The sequence below is a fragment of the Palaemon carinicauda genome, chromosome 7 (genome assembly GCF_036898095.1).
Source record: "Palaemon carinicauda isolate YSFRI2023 chromosome 7, ASM3689809v2, whole genome shotgun sequence".
In the NCBI taxonomy this organism is placed as follows: Eukaryota; Metazoa; Arthropoda; class Malacostraca; order Decapoda; family Palaemonidae; genus Palaemon; species Palaemon carinicauda.
In genome coordinates, this window is record NC_090731.1 from 4,952,723 (window position 1) to 4,978,063 (window position 25,341).

General features: G+C 35.5%; 1 protein-coding gene across 1 annotated transcript in view; it reads right to left on the reverse strand.

The window, feature by feature from the left end:
• LOC137643820 (protein rolling stone-like) overlaps positions 1–25,341 on the reverse strand; it is a 149,279-nt gene continuing 123,938 nt past the window's right edge. The window contains 9 exon segments of the mRNA XM_068376516.1: positions 1–1,473; positions 5,257–5,408; positions 5,411–5,533; positions 6,742–6,765; positions 6,768–6,822; positions 8,036–8,119; positions 8,121–8,132; positions 11,600–11,782; positions 13,727–13,851. Coding sequence (XP_068232617.1) covers positions 1,294–1,473; positions 5,257–5,408; positions 5,411–5,533; positions 6,742–6,765; positions 6,768–6,822; positions 8,036–8,119; positions 8,121–8,132; positions 11,600–11,782; positions 13,727–13,828 — 915 coding nt within the window. The 5' untranslated portion in view covers positions 13,829–13,851 and the 3' untranslated portion in view covers positions 1–1,293.

Genomic DNA, 25,341 nt, shown 5'->3' on the forward strand with positions numbered 1-25,341 from the left:
TTTTAGTTTTTTTCAGTCTTGGAAATATGTAATTTTTTTTTTTCAATTTTGTCCACAAAGACTTATCAACAAATACAAAATCACGATTGAAAGATTCTATACATTTTAGGTTTTTTCAGTGTCAGAAATGTGTATTTTTTTTTTTTTTTCAATTTCGTCCACAAAGACTTACCCCCAAATACAAAATCAGGATTGAAAGATCCAATACATTATAGTTTTTTTCAGTGTCAGAATTGTGTATTTTTTTTTTCAATTTTGTTCACAAAAACTTATTCCCAAATACAAAATTAGCATTGAAAGATCCAATACATTATAGTTTTTTCAGTGTCAGAAATGTGTAATTTTTTTTTTTTTCAATTTCATCCACAAAACTTATCGCCAAATACAAAGTAAGGATTGAAAGATCCAATACATTATAGTTTTTTCAGTGTCAGAAATGTGTAATTTTTTTTTTCAATTTCGTCCACAAAAACTTATCCCCAAATACAAAATCAGGATTGAAAGATCCAATACATTTTAGTTTTTTTCAGTGTTAGAAATGTGTAATTTCTTTTTCAATTTTGTCCACAAAAACTTATCCCCAAATACAAAATCAGGATTGAAAGTTCCAATGGAATTGTAGTTACTTAGCTTACTTCACAACCAAGCATTGAAACAGTCAGATGATTTTAAAACTGTTAGAAAGACATAGATTGTACAACTAGCTTTAAGACGGGAGTTTTAGACATACCCTTATACACTATACATGATGAGGTAATCAGCTACAAAAAAAGGAAAATATGGCAACCATCTTTGGCATAATATTTACATACGAAGATAAGAGACCTCAGGACTAGTCTCTGTACATGATTAGCGAATCATGTTCCTTGCACATCCAGTTTTTGCAAGGCGAATAGGACACAAACACACCCATAGGAACGGAAATGGCGAAGGAATTATTTGCTTCCACTTACGAAAGGATAGATCGCAGCCTTTGTAATCATAGTTTTAGTGGACGATTTTCCACTGCATTTTAGCACAATGCAAATTACAGATTTCATCCTTTACAAGTAGATGCTTACTAAACGTTTCAGTTAGTCTGCACAAATCTTAGAAAATTTTCTGTTAGAGATATTTCACCACGAAAATCAAATTTCCCCCAATATTATGTGTTTTATGGTTGCACCAGTTCAGCACAACTCAACGTATTCTCAAAACTGTGATCCGTCACTTGACATCAAAGGGAGCTCAAACATCTACAGAACCGAAATTGCACAGTTTCTCCTTGCAAGGTGAACTGTCAGCTGGCGTCCTTCAGACTCGCTGGGTGTTGATAGGAGGCTGGGAGGCTGGAGACACGCTCTCCATGGAAGGATCCCGTCCTAGGATGCCATCCATCGTACTCTCGTGCGGGATGCTGCCCACACCGGCCTTCCCTCCATAGCAGTGAGTTCGTGTTCTAATCCTGGCTTGGTAAATCAACCAGACGATTCCCTGGAAAGGAAAGAATTACTGATGAAATGAGGTATTAACACAAACTAAAGAAAAGACGAAACACCGAGTTAATAAAAAGAAAACTTGGAACAGGGTGTCAACAGATATTTGCTTCAAAGAATGAAAATATTATAAATCAGCCTGATAAATTAATCAAATGATTCCCTGAAAAGGCAAGAATTGCTGATGAAATGAGGTATTAATACAAACTAAAGAAAAGAAGAAACACAGAGTTAATGAAAAGAAGACTTGGAACAGGAGGGCAACAGATATTTACATCAAAGGATGGAAATGGAAATATCAACAGAGTCTATTCTTTATCGGATAATTTAGACCTAGTACTTTAGTTCCTTTTACTCTCCATCCTCCCTGTTGAAATTTGGTTTATTACGTCATGATTCATACAATCAAGTTTTTGTTTTACTCTCTCAGCTGATGAATTATAGTAGATAAAGCTTTTAATGATATATATCAAATACGGAAAATAATTTGTGACCCTTCTCATCTAAATAGTTTATTATGTAAGTGCACCTATACACAATTTTTTTTAATGAGGCGCATTTGCACCGACTTGCAACGGTTACCCTTTTAGCTGGGAAAAGTTTCCTGCTACCTGATTGGTTAGAATTATCTTGTCCCAACCATTCAGCGATCAGGAAACCTTTTCCCAGCTAAAGGGGAACCCCCGTGAGTCTGTGCAAATCTGCCTCACTAAAAAGAATTGACTACAGTACTGTATCTGGTGATTAATTTTAATTAAATGGTTAAGCACACCCTTCCAGACCACTACCTTCAGCTTTAGTGATAATAACTTACTATAGGCTTCTTTAATGGAACTTCCAAAATATTTGCAGACATTGTGGAACTATTACTGAAATATGAGCTATAAATTACCTATTATTTAATAGTTTTCTGGGGGCGTCCGGGAAAAGTTGATCTTAGGTTATCAACATTTTCCAACATGTTCCAAAAAGGGAGATTTTGATATATGAGCCCCATAAAATCAGAGATATTTAACCTGGTCTTGAAATGGGAACACAGTTATTATAAAAAAAGTAGAGATTTCAACCCTAAACCATTTAATATTAGTAAGTTAACACTCACTGAAACACACTGTTGAAAAAGAAACAGTAATAATCGGAAAATCTCCGTAAAAATATACTGTTCTCAGCCGTTATCCAGTAAAATACAGGAGACCTTAATTTTACCCTACTTTGTTTTTTTTTTTATCTTTTTCAGGTTGGTGACCGTAATATCACTACTTTACGTCAATATATCCGTTTTCAAAACGGTAAATGCCTAGTAATATTTATTTTTGTTTATGCTTCTCTTTATATTGTGTATATTGGTGTTTCTTTAATGCTTTCTTTACTCATATCTTCACTGTTAAAAAATACCGTAATTCTAATCGGAAATTCTCCGTAAAATATATTGTTCTCAGAAATATTTCAGTAAGATACAGGCAACCGTATTTTTTGTCCTAATTTGTTATTGCCTTTTACGGGTTAGTGACCGTAATATCACTCCTTTACGTCAATATATCCGTTTTTAAAACGGTAAATGCCTAGCAACATTTATTCCAGGATTGTTACCGATTTCTTTAAGGCATATTTTCACAGTGCACAGAATAATCACCTCAAAAAAGAAGACTTGGAAACTATTTTGCATTGAGAGAAAAAGCAATGCTCAGCATCTTAGATCTCCTGCAGAGACAAGGCCATTACATAAGGTACGACTCTTGTAGGAAATTCCCAATCTCAGCTTCTAAATTCCTATAACAGCAGTCTATTCTTAAAAGGCATAGTGTTGAAAAATCAGCAATTTTAACAGCAGATTATGCGTAAAAATATACGGTTCTCAGGCCGCATTTCAGTAAAATACAGGCGACCGTAATTTTTACCCTACTTTGTTATTACCTTTTACGGGATGGTGACTGTAATATCACTCCTTTACGTCAATAGATCCATTTCATAACGGTAAGTATCTGGAAACAGCCATTCCAGGACTTTAGGAGAAAAAAAAAAAAACAAAAAAACAGCAATTTTAACGGCAGATTATCCGTAAAAATATACGGTTCTCAGCCGCATTTCAGTAAAATACAGGCGACCGTAATTTTACCTTTGTTATTATCTTGTACGGGTTGGTGACTTTAATATCACTCCTTTACGTCAATATATCAATTTTTATAACGGTAAGCATCTGGCACAGCCATTCCAGGACTTTAGAGAGAGAAAAAAAAAAAAAAAAAAAAAAAAAAAAAAAAAAAAAAAAAAACAGCAATTTTATCGGCAGATTATCCGTAAAAAATATATGGTTCTCATCCGCATTTCAGTAAAATACAGACACCGTAATTTTACCTTACTTTGTCATTATTCTTTAACGGGTTGGTGACTTTAATATCACTCCTTTACGTCAATATATCAATTTTATAACGGTAAGCATCTGGCAACAGCCATTCCAGGACTTTTACCGTTTTATTTACGGCAAATTTTTAAACACTGCACCAAAGTTCTGCTAAGAAAATAAATCCACCTATTTCTAATTTTGCCTGAAGATAACATCTGAACCATCACAGAGCAATATATTGGCATCTAATAATGTTGCTGAATCAACAACACAAAACTGACTTGTCATCACAAACACTTACAAATGTGCAATAAAAAAACGGTAAAACCTGGAGTAAATGTTTAAAACACATTGGCATCTTATTATTATTATTAATATTATTATTATTATTATTATTATTATTATTATTATTAAATGCTAAGCTACAACCCTAGTTGGAAAAGCAGGATGCTATAAGCCCAGGGGCCCCAACAGGGAAAATAGCCCAGTGAGGAAAGGAAACAAGGAAAAATAAAAATAAAATATTTTTTTTAGAACAGTAAAAACATTAAAATAAATATTTCCTATATAAACTACAAAAACTAATAATAGTTTGATAACAGCAACATAAAACTGACTTGTTATAATAAATACTGTTAAAAATTTGCCGTAAAAAAACGGCACTAAAACCTGGAATAAATGTTGCCAGGCATTTTACCGTTTTAAAAACGGGGTGTATTGACGTAAAGGAGTGATATTACGGTCGCGAACCCGTAAAAGACAATAACAAAGTAGGGCAAAAAATACGGTTGCCTGTATGTTACTAAATATTGCTGAGACAATATATTTTTACGGAGAGATTTCCGATTAGAATTACGGTGTTTTTTAACAGTAAAGATATGAATAAAGAAAAAATTAAAGAAAACACAATATGCACAATTAAAGAGAAACATCGAAAAAAATAAATATTGCTAAGCATTTACCGTTTTAAAACGGATATATTGACGTAAAGGAGTGATAATACGGTCACCAACCCGTGAAAGATAATAACAAAGTACGGTAAAATTACAGAAGCCTGTATTTTACTGAAATACGGCAGAGAATAGTATATCTTACGGAGAATTTCGATTAAAATACAGTTTTTTTAACAGAGAAGATATGAATAACGAAAACAATAAGGAAACATCAAATAGACACAATCAAAGAGAAACCTACACTGTTAGAAAAAAACCGTAATTTTATTCGGAAATTCTTCGTAAAAATATAATGTTCTCAACCGTATTTCAGTAAAGTACAGGGAACCGCAATTTTACCTTGGTTGGTTATATCTTTTACGAGTTGGTGAGCGTAATATCACTCATTTAGGTCAATATATCCGTTTTTAAAACTATAAAAATCCTCAAATAAATGTTGTCAGACATTTAATGTAAATTTTCTAACAATGTAAAAGAAACCTACTTGCATCACTGGACTGAAAATAGCGCAGCAAACGACGAAAGGTATGGTGACCGCCAGGTTATCCCAATCCATTATCGGATAAATGGCAGTGCCACCTTCGGGCGTGGTGCCCCCCGCTGCCCAGTAAATGAGAGTGAAGATGAGGTAGACGACATGAAGCTGAAGGGGACGTAGAAGTGCAGGATCCTCACGGGACTGCCGACCACCCACAGATCTATGAGCACGTAGACGGAGTTGATGATGTGAACCTCCGCGTTGAGAGCTGTTATGGGGTTCGCTGTCAAAGGGGAGGGAGGAGAAGAAGAAGAAGAGAGGTTAGGGCGAGAGGTGACGGATACGGATAAATAAGGGGGAGAGTGGGAATGATGTTTGTTGGGTCTGTCAATAGAAATGTTTCATCTATTTCTATTAATTTCTGTTTTAATTATTATTGTTGTTATTATTATTTGTTGTTGTTGTTGTTGTGTTGTTGTTGTTATTGATATTGTACATTGTTATTATTATTATTATTATTATTATTATTATTATTATTATTATTATTATTATTATTATTATTATTATTGTTATTGCTATTGTTATAGTTATTGTTATTGATATTGATATTATTATTATTATTATTATTATTATTATTATTAGTATTATTACTACTACTACTACTACTTGCTACGCCACAACCCTAGTTGGAAAAACAGAATGCTATAAGCCCAGGGGCTTCAACACGGAAACCAGCCCAGTGACGAAGGAAACAAGGAAAAATAAAATATTTTAAGAAGAGTAGCAACACTGAAATAAATATCTCCTATATAAAAAATAAAAAAAAACTTTAACAAAAGAAAAGGAAGAGAAATAAGATAGAATAGTGTGCCCGAGTGTAGCCTCAAGCAAGAGAACACTAACCCAAGACAGTGGAAGACCATGTTACATAGGCTATGGCACTACCCAAGACCTAGAGAACAATGGTACCTAGAAGCACTTAATTTATAAGTATAGAGAACTATAAAAAACTTTAACAAAACAAAAGGAAGAGAAATAAGATAGTGTGGCCCGAGTGTACCCTCAAGCAAGAGAACACTAACCCAAGACAGTGGAAGACCATATTACACAGGCTATGGCACTACCCAAGTCTAGATAACGATGGTACATAGGGACACTTTATTTATAACCCAAGACAGTGGAAGACCATATTACACAGGCTATGGCACTACCCAAGACTAGAGAGACAATGGTACCTAGGGACACTTTATTCATAAGTATATAGATGCATATAGTAATACCAATAATTGAAAGGTGAGATAGTGCAAAAGTGAAGATAACTGCCCAAGTGTACCAGCAAGCAGGAGAACACTAACCCTAGACAGTGGAAGACCATGTTACCCAGGCTATGGCACTACCCAAGACTAGAGAACAATGGTACCTAGGGACACTTATCTATAAGTTAATAGATGCATATAGTATTTACCAATAATTGAGATAACTCTTACATACCTGGATCGTATATTGCACTCCATATGCTGCTGTGATCAGCAATGCCGGGAAGAAGACAATGTTTTGGAGTGTCCACAACACCTGTTTGAGTATAGAGCGAAAGGGTTAAAGAACGGCATTTACTTCCTCGTTTGCTTAGACATAGAATGTTTTAATCTAAATCGTCCTCGGGACTGAAAACGCCTTGCAAGCTTGTAAGGACCTGGATGATTTATTTGGAGAGAGAGAGAGAGAGGAGAGAGAGAGAGGAGAGAGAGAGATGAGAGATGAGAGAGGAGAGAGAGAGAGAGAGAGAGAGAGAGAATTTATATCTCTTCAAATGGAAGTCGAGAGAGAGAGTTTATATCTTTTCCAATGGAATTCAAGCCACAGAGAGAGGGAGAGAGAGAGAGAGAGAGAGAGAGAGAGAGAGAGAGAGAGAGAGGAGATGAGAGAGAGAGGGTGAGGAGAGAGGAGAGAGAGAATTTATATCTTTTCCAATGGAATTCAAGTCACAGAGAGAGAGAGAGAGAGAGAGAGAGAGGGAGAGAGAGAGAGAGAGAGATGGAGAGAGAGAGAGAGAGAGAGAGAGAATTTATATCTTTTCCAATGGAATTCAAGTCACAGAGAGAGAGAGAGAGAGAGAGAGAGAGGAGAGAGAGGAGAGAGAGAGAGAGAGAGAGAGAGGAGAGAGAATTTATATCTTTTCCAATGGAATTCAAGTCACAGAGAGAGAGAGAGAGAGAGAGAGACGAGAGAGGAGAGAGTAGAGAGAGAGAGAGAGAGAGCCTTGATAACAGCTTCATTAAGAGTAGGCTACGTAGATGACCTTCAGTAACTCATAAAGAAAATAATAACTTGATATTAATTCCAACTACAAAATAAGGTAAAATCCAACTTTTATTTGTTAAATACTATAAATATCATGGCCATCTATAAGATTCCCCTTTGTGATGAAAAAAAAAACACATTTTGATAAACATGCAAAAATAGAGAACATTTAAAACGAATGAAAAATGTATTTCAATTTATCAGAAGGTATTGACAAATTTGCATAGAGATAATCCGAGAAAAAATGAGATAAAAGAGAGGATTATGCGAATAGAATTTATCAAGGGAAATCTCAAGAAATAGACTCCCCTTTGAAAAAAAAAAAAAACACGTTTTGATAGATGCAAAAATAGAGAACATCAAAAAGAGTAAGAAGGAACTGCGAAATTTACATAGAGAGATAATCCCTAGGATAAAATAAGATAGAAGAGAGCATCATTCAAACGGAAATTAAAACGTGAAATCTCAAGGAACAGAATCTTACCTTCAAACGAGTAACCATAGTCTTTGGCAGGTGAGCTGTGCGTCGGTATTCCAGCCAACTGATAGTCATTATAATAGCATAAAAAACCATTCATAATCTGAAAAAATACAGAAATACAAATTACAAAAGGAAAGGATTTATCTTCGTAAGACAGATTTGATTTGAAAAAATGATTTAAGAGACTAGTTTTTTAATGTTCTCCAATTGTTTTTAGCCTCTAAAATATATCTATTTTTGTAGTACAGATTCGTTTCGACAAACGATCTAAGAGACCAGTTTTTTAATGATGTTCTCCAATTGTTTTTTGTCTGTAAAATGTATTTATTTTCGTAAGACAGATTCGTTTTGTTAAACGATGTAAGAGACCAGTTTTTTTAATGATGTTCTACAATTGTTTTTACTGTAGTCTATAAAATATATTCATCTTCGTAATACAGATTCGTTTTGAAAAACGATCCAAGACACCAGTTTTTCAATGATATTCTCCAATTGTTTTTAGTCCGTAAAATTACTTTGTATAAGACAGACTTGTTTCGACAAATGATATAAGAGGCCAGTTTTTTTTTTATGTTTTCCAATTGTTATTAGTCTTTGAAATATATTTATTTTCCTAAGGCAGATTCGTTTTGAAAAACGATTTAAGAGACCAGGTTTTTTAATGATGTTCTCCAATTGTTTTTAGTCTGTAAAATATATTTATTTTTGAAATACAGATTTGTTTCGACAAACGATTTAAGTAGTCAGTTTTTTAGTGGTCTGCCATTCTTCCTAATCTGTAAGATCCCTAAAAGTTAAGAAGGCTGTTTTCTATGATAATTATTTTTCTAAAGAGTAGGACCAACGTTCTCTTAAAGAACTGAAAGGAGAATTTGTTGAAAAAAAAAAAAATCGCTAACCTTAGAAGTCCCTTTTTCTCCTTTTGTTTATTTGATATCAAACATATATTAAAAAATGATAATAACATTCAATGGAAATATATGGATATGCTTAACATAACATTTGAGTAATTAAAAATGATAATAACATTCAATGGAAATATATGGATATGCTTAACATAACATTTGAGTAATTAAAAATGATAATAACATTCAATAGAAATATATGGATATGCTTAATATAACATTTGAGTAATTAAAAATGATAATAACATTCAATAGAAATATATGGATATGCTTAACATAACATTTGAGTAATTAAAAATGATAACATACAATAGAAATATATGGATATGCTTAACATAACATTTGAGTAATTAAAAATGATAATAACATTCAATGGAAATATATGGATATGCTTAACATAATATTTGAGTAATTGTATTTTCTTCCTGATTTTTTTTTTACAAGTGGTCTTATTCAGCACACTTAATTCAAAGCCAACTGCGCATTTATAAGAGATAATGATATAAGTATTTTTTTTTATGATTTTCAAATTTTTAGGTAACACAATTTTGTTCTAATTTAGACATTTGTATTATTGGATGACATGATTTTTAGAGAGAGAGAGAGAGAGAGAGAGAGAGAGAGAGAGAGAGAGAGAGAGAGAGAGAGAGAGAGAGAGAGAGAGAGAGAGAGAGCCAACCTTTAAGAAAATCCTCTTTTTTCAGTGAATAGACCTAAAGTTAAAGGGAGAAACGTCAAAAAAATTAAATATATTCTTAAATAATTTTCTAAATTCATGCCACATTCTATGCTGACTAATTAGGCCTTTGTAATCAGTAATGTTGGTCGAAGATCTAGAAACAGTGTAAAAGCCATACTAATTATTTACTTTACTCGTAATCTATCAGTCATTAAAGGTTTAAAGGCCACTCATGAATGACAGAGGCAAGGGACAGTGACATTGGCCTATCAAGCAGGACAATGCCCTGGACTGACTATATATACATATGATCAGCGCCCAAACCCCCTCTCCATCCAAGCTAGGACCAAGGAGGGCCAGGGAATAACTGCTGATGACTCAGCAGATAGACCTACAGGCTCCCCAAAATCCCCCTTTCTTAGCTCACAAGGATGGTATGGTTGCAGCGACCGAAGAAATAATCGAGTTTGAGCTGGACTCGAACCCCAGTCTGGCATTCACCATTCAGGTGCGTTACCGCATCGGCCACGGGACTCGAACCCCAGTCTGGCGTTCACCTTTCAGGTGCGTTACCGCATCGGCCACGGGACTCGAACCCCAGTCTGGCGTTCATCTTTCAGGTGCGTTACCGCATCGGCCACGGGATTCGAACCCCAGTCTGGCGTTCACCATTCAGGTGCGTTACCACATCGGCCACGGGACTTGAACCCCAGTCTGGCGTTCACCTTTCAGGTGTGTTACCGCATCGGCCACGGGACTCGAACCCCAGTCTGGCGTTCACCAGTCAGGTGCGTTACCACATCGGCCACCACAACCTACGTCATTTATGATATATGACACATCCTAAAATTACCCCATAAGTGAAATCATAAGCTCGCTCGATTTCTACCCCTCGCCTGTTACGTATCTTTTAATAATCCAAATGACTTCTTATCTTTTCAATTTCCTCTAACGGTTGATGGGATTTTGCGATGGCCTAGTGGAAACGTCCCTACTTGGAGATCGCTGCACTGGGTTCGAGTCCCGCTCAGGCTCGATAGTTTCTTGTATTGTCTGCAGCCTCACCATCCTTGTGAGCTAGGATTGATTGATTAATTGATTTGGAGTTTTCTAGCATCCTCACATCTAAGGTCATTGACGCCGACAGCCTTTCTGTTCTGACAACACTTCTGTCCTGAAAGCATTCCTGTTCTGACAGCATTCCTATTGAGATAGCATTCCTGTTCTGACATCATTCCTATTATGACAGCATTCCTGTATTATGACATCATTCCTATTATGACAGCATTCTTATTATGACAGAATTCCTGTTATGGCAGCATTCCTATTTTGACAGCATTCCTGTTATGACAGCATTCCTGTTCTGACAGCATTTTTATTCTGACAGCATTCCTGTGCTGACAGCATTCCTATCATGACAGCATTCCTATTTTGACTGCATTCCTATTACGACAGCATTCTTGTTCTGACAGCATTCCTATTATGACAGCATTCCTGTGCTGACAGTATTCCTATTATGACAGCATTCCTGTGCTGACAGCAATCCTATTATGACAGAATTCCTGTTCTGACAGCATTCCTGTTCTGACATCATTCCTATTATGACAGAATTCCTGTTCTGACAGCATTCATGTTATGTCAGCATTCCTGTTCTGACAGCATTCCTATTATGACAGAATTCCTGTTCTGACAGCATTCATGTTATGACAGCATTCCTGTTCTAACAGCATTCCTATTATGACAGCATTCCTGTTATGACAGCATTAACTTTTCTGACAGCATTCCTATTATGACAGCATTCCTGTTCTGACAGCATTCCTGTTCTGACAGAATTCCTTTTCTGACAGCATTCCTGTTCTGACACTTGTTATAAATAAAGAATAAAAGTAAAATCAATTGAAAAACAAAGATTTCCTTATAAAAGTTAAATAGCTTCCAGATGACCTGATCCTGAAATAACTGTGAGCTACGATATCTACTTACAACGATGCTGAGGTAAGCCCAGTTGGTGAGGTAGATGAAATGGTAGGCTTTTCTCAGGGCAGTCGCGTCAACTCCCCCTTCCTCCACCAGGTTAGCTATCCACCATCCCAGATGGTACAGGGACCAGAACCATCTGTAGGCCACGTACCACACGTGGACGCCCACCTTGCCATCGCCTGCCCACTGAAGAGACGAATTAGATAGAATGGAGAATAAATTGATTTCCAGAGGCTTAATTCTAAGATATTTTTTCCAGGTGGTTAATTCTAAGCTATTTTTTCCAGAGGCTTAATTCTAAAATATTTTTTCCAAGTGGTTAATTCTAAGCTATTTTTTTTCCAGAGGCTTAATTCTAAGATATTTTTTCCAGGTGGTTAATTTTAAGCTATTTTTTTTCCAGAGGCTTAATTCTAAGATATTTTTTTTCCAGGTGGTTAATTTAAAGCTATTTTTTTTCCAGAGGCTTAATTCTAAGATATTTTTTCCAGGTGGTTAATTCTAAGCTATTTTTTCCAGAGGCTCAATTCTAAGATATTTTTTCCAGGTGGTTAATTCTAAGCTATTTTTTTTCCAGAGGCTTAATTCTAAGATATTTTTTCCAGGTGGTTAATTCTAAGCTATTTTTTCCAGAGGCTCAATTCTAAGATATTTTTTCCAGGTGGTTAATTCTAAGCTATTTTTTTTCCAGAGGCTTAATTCTAAGATATTTTTTCCAGGTGGTTAATTCTAAGCTATTTTTTCCAGAGGCTCAATTCTAAGATATTTTTTCCAGGTGGTTAATTCTAAGCTATTTTTTTTCCAGAGGCTTAATTCTAAGATATTTTTTCCAGGTGGTTAATTCTAAGCTATTTTTTCCAGAGGCTTAATTCTAAGATATATTTTCCAGGTGGTTAATTCTAAGCTATTTTTTTTCCAGAGGCTTAATTCTAAGATATTTTTTCCAGGTGGCATTCTAAGCTATTTTTTTTTCCAGAGGCTTAATTCTAAGATATTTTTTTTTTTTTCAGATCTTTAAGTCATATCAAATGGTCATTTTAACAATTAACCATTTTACTTGTAACATCATTAAATTATATCTCAAGATTAGAAATATCTTATTAGTTTAAAGGCTTAAATATCAATCAGCCCTTATTATATCTTATAAAATCATCATGAGTCACATACTATTTTGGTACAGAATACATCTATATTCATATATATATATATATATATATATATATATATATATATATATATATATATATATATATATATATATATATATATATATATATATATATATCAGATGCAGGACCCAACCCGGAGAATTCCGGACGGGATTTAGTGAGTGAGTGATATATATGAAACGTAGGAAATTAATAAAGTTATCTTTATCAATGTTATTCCAAAGTGTAACATTTTTAAAGTATCTTCAACCTTCATTAACCCTCTCACTGCAAGCGGGGAATTCAACAAAACTGCTGATGAAGCATAATCTTTCAAAACCGCCCAAATCTTGACTTGTTGATATTTATTGAAAATATGTCAAGATCTTTCCAATAAATACTTACTTTAAAGGTTTAAAAGGTTTTAAAGGTCGCTCATGAATGGCATAGGCAAGGGACAGTGACATTGCACTAGCAATCAGGACAATGCCCTAGAGACTGACCATATATTATATGATCAGCGCCCGAGCCTCCTCTCCACCCAAGCTAGAACCAGGGAGGGCCAGGCAGTGGCTGCTGATGACTCAACAGACAAACCTATAGGCTCCCCCAAACCCCCCAACCTTAGCTCACAAGGACGGTAAGGTTGCAGACACTAATGGCACTAACGAGTCAGAGTGGGACTTGAACCCCCGTCCGGAAAACACCAGGCAGAGACGTTACCAATCAGGCCACAACAACCCATAGTTTGGGTGATTTTATCCATCCATATACCAAGGCACTTTCCCCAATTTTGGGGGGTAGCCGACATCAACAAGAAACAAAACAAAAAAGGGGACCTCTACTCTCTACGTTCCTCCAGCCTAACCAGGGACTCAGCCGAGTTCAGCTGGTACTGCTAGGGTGATTTTATAAGATGCTTCAATTTTTCACACTTTTGATTAAGTCAACAAATGACAGTGAAAGGGATAAGGCGTCTTACCTCTGATGCCAGGAACAAGTGTGGTTCGTGGTGATCAAATTTGAAGTTCCTCGTCTTGAACTCCCGTTTAAGATCAGAAGTAAATCTGCCGCAACAAGACATGGCGAATTGGTTGACCTATAGACCTGGAGATGTAAGGTTGAGAGAATGAACCTTTAAAATAATTTTATGTTGAATTATATAACAAATTCAAGAAAATTGTAAAAAATCAGGAGCCGCAACAAGACATGGCGAATTGGTTGAGAGAATGAACCTTTGAAATAATCTTATGTTAAATTATATCACAAATTCAAGAAAATTGTAAAAAAATAGGAGTTGCAACAAGGCATGGCGAATTGGTGGAGCAGTAGACCTATAGAACCTGCAAATGTGAGTTTGAAGGAATTAAACCGTAAAATAATCTTATGTTAAATTATATAACAAATTCAAGAAAATTTAAAAAAATCAGGTGCCACAACAAGGCATGGCGAATTGGTAGAGTCGTAGACCTATAAACCTGCAGATGTAACTTTGAGAGAATGAAAGCTTTAAATTATTCCAATGATAAATTATATCATAACTTCGAGAAAATTGTAAAAAATCAAGTGGCACAACAAGGCATGGTGAATTGGTAGACATATACACCTGCAGATGTAAGTTTGAGAGAATTAAACCTTTGAAATAATTTCATGTTGAATTATATCACAAATTCAAGAAAATTGTAAAAAATCAGGTGGCACAACAAGGCATGGTGAATTGGTAGACCTATAGACCTGTAGATGTAAGTTTGAGAGAATTAAACCTTTAAAATAATCTAATGTGAAATTATATCACAAATTCAAGAAAATTGTAAAGAATCAGGTGCCCCAACGCATGGTGAATTGGTAGACCTATAGACCTGCAGATGTAAGTTTGAGAGAATTAAACCTTAAAATAATCTTATGTTAAATTATATCACAAATTCAAGAAAATTATTAAGAATCAGGTGCCCCAACGCATGGTGAATTGGTAGATTAGTAGACCTATAAATCTGCAGATGTAAGTTTGAGAGAATGAAAGCTTTAAAATATTCTTATGTTAAATTATATAACAAATTCAAGAAAATTGTAAAGAATCAGGTGGAACAACAAGGCATGGTGAATTGGTAGACCTATAAACCTGCAGATGTAAGTTTGAGAGAATTAAACCCTAAAATAATCTTATGTTAAATTATATCACAAATTCAAGAAAATTGTTGAGAATCAGGTGCCGCAACAAGGGATGGCGAATTGGTAGACCTATAAACCTACAGATGTAAGTTTGAGACAATTAAACCTTAAAATAATTTTATGTTAAATTATATCATAACTTCAAAAAAAACTGTTAAAAAATCAGGTAAATGAATATGTACTTTTGCATGCATGCATAAGCATAAGTATGTACGCAAACAAACAAACATTATTAACACTATACCCTGCCCTACTGAGAATGAAAAGGTCAGAATTTTCATCCTCTCGTGTTGAGCTAAAAAAAGAAACCAGAACGAAACCAAGTCTGCCAAATCATACTTGAACCCACTCTCGTATCCGTGTCAAACCAACTAACAAAAACATGAGTCATACACGTACCTAAATTATAGGTGAAATAAATTGCAAATGGGATAATTTATATAATAAAAAAGTTAATTTCAAGCATTAAAAACTTATTATTATTATTATTATTATTATTATTATTATTATTATTATTATTATTATTATTATTATTATTAGTATCATTATCATTATTTTTATTATCACTATCATTTTTATTATTATTATTATTATTATTATCTTTACTATTATTATTATTATTATTATTATTATTATTATTGTTGTTGTTATTATTATTATTATCATTATCATTATCATTATTATTATTATTACTATTATTATTATTATTATTATTATTATCATTATTATTATTATTATAATTATTACGGTGGATTCTTAAGACAGTCTTAAGTTCATGAGTAGGCTGAAATCTCCAAACAAACAGATGTGTCGGGATGTGTTTCTTTCTTTTAAAAAATGGCCAACACTTACAAAGTGATGGTAAAGTTTCTACATTTATGGCAATGTTTCAAGAACTTTATTCTCATGGAAACTGATCTCTTCGGAGGCCATAATTTCGTTAATTAAATTAGTTCCTTCTGTCTTACATCACATATTATGGTTCTAAAACCTAATTGTTCTTTTTCCAACTTCTTTGTTGACTGTAGAAACCGGACTAGCACTACAAATTGTATTCCATAAAAGTGCAGTGATTACAAAGTGAACTTTTATTGTTTACAAGAGAGAAAAACTATAGATTTCGAATTTCTCTTGACTAGCAAATTAACTTCACATTTGAGAATTCGACAAAATTGTCTTATTAGATGAGTATATAAATTATAAAGCTTTGTTCATAGTGTGAGTCCTTCATCTTCAAGAGAACATTTAAGTATAATTTTACATTTAAATTCAACTCGTAAATTTATGTAAACCAGCAAAACTATATTCCGTATGGTAATATGAAGGTCTCTATGAAATACATATCCCGATAAAAGCTTTAATTACAAGGAAATAGCATTTTTTCTTCCCGAAACTAACAATCATTATGAATTCTCATAAAAGACAATAACGACGTATCCTTTTCTTGAGAAATTCTATTTCAGCCATCTCTCTCCGTCTTCCAAAATCTGTAATGTTCCATCTTCCAAAATCTGTAAATCTGTGATGGTCCATCTTCCAAAATCCATGATGTTCCATCTTCCAAAATCTGTATATCTGTAATGTTCCATCTGTTCTCAGCCGTATTTCAGTAAAATACAGGCGACCGTAATTTTACCTTACTTTGTTATTATCTTTTACGGGTTGGTGACCGTAATATCACTCCTAAACGCCAATATATGCCTTTTTAAAACTGTAAAAATCCTGGAATAATTGTTGCCAGGCATTTACCATTTTTAATGCAAATTTCGCAACGGAAATAGTGAAGCCTCTTAACGAAGACATGATGTCTCCCACGGGTCTCATCCACGCAAACTTCGAAGAAACTTGGTAATGTCTTCACCGGGTTGCTTTGTCATCATAATGCGTCTCTCATTCATCTTGGTTATTCTTGAACATTATCATGGCATTAATTGCCATGATAATAATTTCCTTAAAGGTTTAAAGGTCGCTTATGAATGGCAGAGGCAAGGGACAGTGACATTGCCATAGCAAGCAGGACAGTGCCCTAGAGACTGACCATATAGTATATGATCAGCGCCCAAGCCTCCTCTCCACCCAAGCTAGGACAAGAGAGGGCCAAGCAGTGGCAAGGGACAGTGACATTGCCATAGCAAGCAGGACAATGCCTTAGAGACTGACCATATAGTATATGATCAGCGCCCAAGCCTCCTCTCCACCCAAGCTAGGACAAGAGAGGGCCAAGCAGTGGCAAGGGACAGTGACATTGCCATAGCAAGCAGGACAATGCCTTAGAGACTGACCATATAGTATATGATCAGCGCCCAAGCCTCCTCTCCACCCAAGCTAGGACAAGAGAGGGCCAAGCAGTGGCAAGGGACAGTGACATTGCCATAGCAAGCAGGACAATGCCTTAGAGACTGACCATATAGTATATGATCAGCGCCCAAGCCTCCTCTCCACCCAAGCTAGGACAAGAGAGGGCCAAGCAGTGGCAAGGGACAGTGACATTGCCATAGCAAGCAGGACAATGCCTTAGAGACTGACCATATAGTATATGATCAGCGCCCAAGCCTCCTCTCCACCCAAGCTAGGACAAGAGAGGGCCAAGCAGTGGCAAGGGACAGTGACATTGCCATAGCAAGCAGGACAATGCCTTAGAGACTGACCATATAGTATATGATCAGCGCCCAAGCCTCCTCTCCACCCAAGCTAGGACAAGAGAGGGCCAAGCAGTGGCAAGGGACAGTGACATTGCCATAGCAAGCAGGACAATGCCTTAGAGACTGACCATATAGTATATGATCAGCGCCCAAGCCTCCTCTCCACCCAAGCTAGGACAAGAGAGGGCCAAGCAGTGGCAAGGGACAGTGACATTGCCATAGCAAGCAGGACAATGCCTTAGAGACTGACCATATAGTATATGATCAGCGCCCAAGCCTCCTCTCCACCCAAGCTAGGACAAGAGAGGGCCAAGCAGTGGCAAGGGACAGTGACATTGCCATAGCAAGCAGGACAATGCCTTAGAGACTGACCATATAGTATATGATCAGCGCCCAAGCCTCCTCTCCACCCAAGCTAGGACAAGAGAGGGCCAAGCAGTGGCAAGGGACAGTGACATTGCCATAGCAAGCAGGACAATGCCTTAGAGACTGACCATATAGTATATGATCAGCGCCCAAGCCTCCTCTCCACCCAAGCTAGGACCAGAGAGGGCCAAGCAGTGGCTGCTGATGACTCAGCAGATAGACCTATAGGCTCCCCCAAACCCACCAACCTTAGCCTACAAGGATGGTAAGGTTAAAGACACCAATGGCACTAACGAGTTTGAGCGGGACTCGAACCCCCGACTGGCGATCACCAGGCAGAGACGTTACCAATCAGGCCACAACAACCAGAGATCAATTTCTGATAAAGATTGAACTTCAAGGTAAAACTATTTCCGTCTATTTTCTCCTTTTTAATAGTCTCTTAATTTTGAGGCTCGTTCCGAGAAAACTTGACATATTTTCGATAATGTGGTGATGTACAGTTGGCTCCATTAATCATGGTACACTGAGGTCGCCTTAAATTCCCGTGAAATGTGCCGGAATTAATGAAGCCAACTTTACATAGATGGAATTATTTTGAAATTGCACCAAACACGACCATTTTTTTTTTTTTACTGAAAACTTGAAATGAAAAGGTAACCTTTAGAGGCAAAGCTAATTGAGGAAGCTTATTCTCAAATTTTCATTTAACACACACACACACACACACACACACACATATATATATATATATATATATATATATATATATATATATATATATATATATATATATATATATATATATATATATATGCGGGTCTGTGTACCTATCTTGCATTTTTCAATAAATTTGCATTAACATACCGAATTCCAAGGATATGGAGAAACGCAACAAAAGTTGTGGCTCTCCTCAAGCCTGGCAAAGATCCAAACTCAGCTAAGAGCTTACAAACTCTATGAAAGCATTATAATTTCCCGCCTAACCTCAGACCAGACCAAGCAGGCTTTTGACCTGGACGATCATGCTGCAGTCAGGTCTTGAATCTAACTCAATTTATAGAGGATGGATTCGAGAATAACAAGCAAATTACAGGTGCTACGTTTGTCGACCTCAGAGCTGCCTATGACACAGTCAACGACAGAACTCTTCTCTTCAAGGCAGCCCCAATAACCAAAAACTCCGCCATTGTACGCATCATGGGAGATCCCTCTCAGAAAATAGATCTTTCTATGTGGAAATGGATGGCAGGAACAGTAGCTGGAAGAATCAGACAAATGGTCTCCCACAGGGCTCCATACTAGCCCCATTACTATTCAATATCTACAGTTCTACACAAATGGCCTATCACAACTCCAGGACATTCGGAGGTTTATATATGCAGACGATCTCTGCATTGCAGCGCACTCACGGTCCTTTAAAACCATCGAAGGATGACTGACAAAGGCATCATCATCTCTCTCACAGACTATTACAAAAATGGCATCTTAAGGCAAATCACGTGAAAACCCAAGTATGGCCAATCCATTTGAACAACCATCAGGCATACATAAAACTGAAATTAAAATTGGAAAATTAAGAACTGGAAAACCATTTACATCCAGTCTATCTTAATGTCACTCTTGATAGAACACTGACTTTCAGGTAGCATGTCAACAAGCTCAAGGAAAAAGCGGCCACCAGAAAAAATTGCCTTAGCAAAACAGCATCCACCAAGTGGGGAGCTAATGGAAAATCTATAAAACAAACAGCCTTAGCACTAAGTTACTCCACTGCAGAGCATTGTGCTTTTGCGTGGGAAAGATCAAGCCATGTAGAGCGGATTTTGAGCCAAATGAAGCCCGTTAACTAATCACTGTTACACTGAAAGCAACACCTCTAATAGCTTTGTATAGACTAGCCAGCATTGCATTACCTGACATCCATCGAGATAACATGAAGGTTTAAAGGCCATTCATGAATGGCGGAGGCAAGGGACAGTGTTATTGCCCTATCAAGCAGGAAAATGCCCTAGAGATTGACAATATATACCATATGATCAGCGCCCAAGCCACCTCTCCATCCAAGCTGGGACCAGGGAGGGCCAGGCAATGGCTGCTGATGACTCAGCAGATAGAATTATAGGCTCCAACAACCCCCCCCCCCATCCTTAGCTCACAAGGATAGTGAGGTTGTAGCGACCAAAGGAACTAACGATTTTGAGCGGGATTCGAACCCCAGTCTAGCGTTCACCAGTCAGGGACGTTACCATATCGGCCACCACAACCCTTATGGAAAGGACCAAAACCAAACAAGCAATTAATCTCAAGAACCCTAATCTAAAACCATCGCAAAACAAGATGCCTGAAATAACAAAAGAGCTAGAGACTTCAGACCTTTCAAAATACAGACTACTTAATTGGAGAATGAGTGAAAGTCAGGCCACTAACAACGTCCGCCCTAGCCCTAGTGAAGACATGGCCTGCAGCTTCTCCCTTACCAGAAAGAAATGGGTCTCCCTAAATAGTAGAAAAAAAAAAAATTCGTCAGACAGGGGATAACCTCCAGAGGTAGTAGGTTGTCCAGGCCTCATCCACCCCGTTGAGATACTACCGCTAGAAAGTTATGGGGTCCTTTGACTGGCCGCACAGTACTACATTGGATCCTTCTCTCTGGTTACGGTTCATTTTCCCTTTGCCAACACATACACTGAATAGTCTGGCCTATTCTTTACAGATTCTCCTCTGTCCTCATACACTGACAACACTGAGATTACCAAATAATTCTTCTTCACTAAAGGGGTTAAATACTGCACTCTAATTGTTCAGTGGTTACTTTCCTCTTGTTAAGGGTGGGAGAGAGATTTTAGCTATAGTAAGCTGCTCTTCTAGGAGAAGGACACTCCAAAATCAAACCATTGTTCTCTAGTCTTGGGTAGTACCATAGCCTCTGTACCATGGTCTTCCACTGTTGTCGGGTAGAGTTTTCTTGCTTGAGGGTACACTTGAGCCCATTGTTCTATCTTATTTAACTTCCTCTTGTTTTGTTAAAGTTTTAATAGCTTAGATAGGAGATATTTATTTTATTAATGTTGTTGTTCTTAGAATATTTTATTTTTCCTTGTTTCCTTTCCTCACTGGACTATTTTCCCTGTTGGAACCCTATGGCTTATAGCATCCTGCTTTTCCAACTAGGGTTGTAGCTTAGCAAATAATAACAATAATAATAATAATAATAATCATAATAATAATAATAATAACAATAATAATAATAATAATACAGCGTGACGTCTTTCAATCATCCGTGTGTGCATTTAAGATTCATTTATCATCTTGCTTTACCGACCGCAAACGTCGTTACACGAAATGATAATAAGCGTTAGTGCACCGTCTCTTTTGTCTTTCATCTTTCCATGCCTCACTTCTATCCTACCCCCCCCCCCTTTCCCCCCCCCCCCCGTTTACGCGCATTCACGCCCTTTCTCTCCTCCTCTCGATTCCCGATTTATTCGCGATTGGGAAAGTTTCGACAGCGGTTAGGGCGTGAATTTGGACGCAGCTGCCGCCTACATTAGGCCTTCTTCCCTTAGGCTTCCTCCTGGGGATGTATACGTTTATACTGGAAGGGAATGGAAGGCGTTAACTGGAGGCAAGAGGGAGGGGGACCTGGTAAGGGGGGAGACTAAAACGATGAAGAAGCGAGATATGATACGCCCCCTTTGTGGTTTGGTTTGGAATGGGAGAAAAAGGAGGGGTCAGCAGAGACTAGATTACAAAAGGATTTATCACGGACGGAGAGAGAGAGAGAGAGAGAGAGAGAGAGAGAGAGAGAGAGAGAGAGAGAGAGAGAGCTAAATGGTAGCCAGAAGAGAAAAAAGATTTGGAGTGAAATATGCAGTTAGCATACTGTTAGAGGATTAGAGAGAGATATACCTGATGAAAAAAAGTAATGAGAGAGAGAGAGAGAGAGAGAGAGAGAGAGAGAGAGAGAGAGAGAGAGAGAGCTAAAAGGTAGCCAGAAGAGAAAAAAGATTTAGAGTGAAATATACTGTTAGAGGATTAGAGATAGATATACCTGATGAAAATAAGTAATGAGAGAGAGAGAGAGAGAGAGAGAGAGAGAGAGAGAGAGAGAGAGAGAGAGAGAGAGAGAGAGAGAGAGAGAGAGAGAGATAATAGGCATATTGAGGCCAAAGAGAGAATTGGAAAAGGGAGATTAGTAAGATAAAAGATGTAAACATATCAACCAATCAGGGTCGCGTATTAGTCACGCGTCTTTTCGTAGTGATAAAGGCCATACGATTTTCTTCTCTAATTTTCTTTCGATTACGTTTTAGAATATTATTTTTACTTTTTTCTTTGTTAGTTGTTATATACGAAGATGAAACCAGGTACAAATTTATTAGAATATTATTTTTACTATTTTTTTTTATTTGTTCGTGGTTATATACGATGATAAAACCAGGTACAAATTTATTAGAATTTTATTTTTACTATTTTTCTTTGTTCGTTGCTATATACGAAGATGAAATCAGGTACAAATTCATTAGAATATTATTTTTACTATTTTTCTTTGTTAGTTGTTATATACGAAGATGAAATCAGGTACAAATTCATTAGAATATTATTTTTACTATTTTTCTTTGTTAGTTGTTATATACGAAGATGAAATCAGGTACAAATTCATTAGAATATTATTTTTACTATTTTTTTTTTATTTGTTCGTGGTTATATACGAAGATGAAATCAGGTACAAATTCATTAGAATATTATTTTTACAATTTTTTTTTTATTTGTTCGTGGTTATATACGATGATAAAACCAGGTACAAATTTATTAGAATATTATTTTTACTATTTTTTTTATTTGTTCGTGGTTATATACGATGATAAAACCAGGTACAAATTTATTAGAATATTATTTTTACTATTTTTTTTATTTGTTCGTGGTTATATACGATGATAAAACCAGGTACAAATTTATTAGAATATTATTTTTACTATTTTTTTTATTTGTTCGTGGTTATATACGATGATAAAACCAGGTACAAATTTATTAGAATATTATTTTTACTATTTTTTTCGTGGTTATATACGAAGGTAATACCATATGCAAATTTATTAGAATATTATTTTTACTATTTTTTTTGTTCGTTGTTATATACGAAGGTAAAACCAGGTGCAAATCTATTAGAATATTATTTTTATTATTTCTTTTTTTTGTTAGTCGCTTTATACGAAAATAAAACCAGGTACAAATTCAAATTTACACTTCGTAATTTTTGGTATCAAAATTAGATTGCTTAAAACAGCGTTTGAACACCAACTTTTAAATGACAGTCAGTTCGAGAGTTGACAAATCAAATTGTTAGTTCACTGTTTTATGAACTGTTTATTAAATCTAAACTTAAAATTTAACTAGTAATCTTTAAATCTTAGACCGGGAATGCGATGTCGACTATCTGATGTAAGTATAGAAATAATAATAATAATAATAATAATAATAATAATAATAATAATAATAATAATAATAATAATAATAACAACAATAATAATAATAATAATAATAATAATAATAATAATAATAATAATAATAATAATAATAATAATAATAATAATAAATGTAGATGTTTTAAGTGTATGGATTCCCTGTAAAGATTTTCAAAAAGATCTCAAAATAATTCACGTTTTATACATAAATTAATCAAGGGACAGATTGGAATTACATCTGGTTTGCGTTTTAAATGTAGCCTAGAATGGATTAATGGAAAAACTTATATGCTTTCATGTTTAATAGTTTGATTTCAGTATTATAAGACTTTTGGTTAAAAAAAAAACACGTTTTTTTTTTCTTTAACATAACTAAAGACTGAAACATAAAGACGATGGCCATAAATCGAATTGGATAAATAGATACACATATCAGTCTAGAGAACCAGATGTACAGGACCGAGGAAGATATGACTGTACTGTAAAAAAAACTTAATTTCAATCGAAAATTCTCCGTAAAAATATCCTGTTCTCAGCCGTATTTCAGTAATACAGGCGACAGTAATTTTTACCTTACTTTTTAATTATATTTTACGGTTTACTGACCGTAATATCACTCCATTACGTCAATATATCCATTTTTAAAACTCAAATGCCTGGAAATATTTATTCCAGGATTTTTACCATATTTTTTTTTTTTTTTTTTTTTTTTTTTTTTTTTTTTACTGAAAATATTTAAGTGTTAATATGTCATGCTCTGATCATATTACATATGTTCAGCCCCAAGCCTCCCCTCTACCCAAGCTAAGACCAAGGAGGGCCAGGCAAAGGCTGCTGATGACTCAGCAAGTACACCTATAGGCTCCCCTAACCCCTCCCCCATCCTTAGCTCACAAGGAGGGTGAGGTTGCAGCGACCAGAGGAACTGAGAAGTTTGGGCGGGACTCGAACCCCAGTCTGGCGATCGCCAGGCAAGGACGTTACCAACAGGCCACCACATGTTGATGAGAGATCTTTTTAAGTGATTATGATATAAATGGACAAATAATTTCTAATATAAATTTCTTTGACTTAGTTTCGATGAATCTTCAAGAATTTACCAAGAAATTATTGTTAATTTTTTGCTATTCTTTGAGTTTTCAAAGAAATTAAAGTCTTATTTTCAAAGCAATGAATTAAGATTATATTCAAGTATAATGAAAAATACAGTTTACTAAAATGCAAAATTTTTAAATTCGACTTCTGAAGAGAAAGTTCTATTAACAAGAATTTATCTCATAAATTTAAAATAAATTCAATTCAAAGCACATCTAAAACATTTTATTATTATTATTATTATTATTATTATTATTATTATTATTATTATTATTATTATTATCATTAGCTAAGCTACAACCCTAGTTGGAAAAAGCAAGATGCTATAAGCACAGGAGCTCCAAGAAGGAAAAATAGCCCAGTGAGGAAAGGAAATAAGGAAATGAATAAACGTTATGAGAAAAAATTAACAACAAAATATTTCAACAATAGTAACAACATCAAAACAGATATGCCATATACAAAACATATACTGTATAAACTATAAAAAGACTTATGTCATCCCGTTCAACATAAAAACCTTTGCAGCCCAATGATACCAATTTAGAATAATAACAGCCATCAGTGGCAGCCAAAAACGAAACCATTATAGAGAAAATTGTAATAACAATGAAAATAACAATAATAAGGGGACGTTGATGATGGCAGGATGGCTAACAATAGCATTAATAATAATAAGTGAACGTTGATAACGGCAGGATGGCTGTGTTTGAAAAGACAAAATGAATTAAATCCCAGAGGAAAATGAGAATTTCATTTCCGCCCTGCTGTGGCCAAAGCTGTGACGACTAATTAACAGTGGTATCAATCATATTCTCTCATCACTGCACTGTAAAAAATTTGAGGAAAAAACGGTA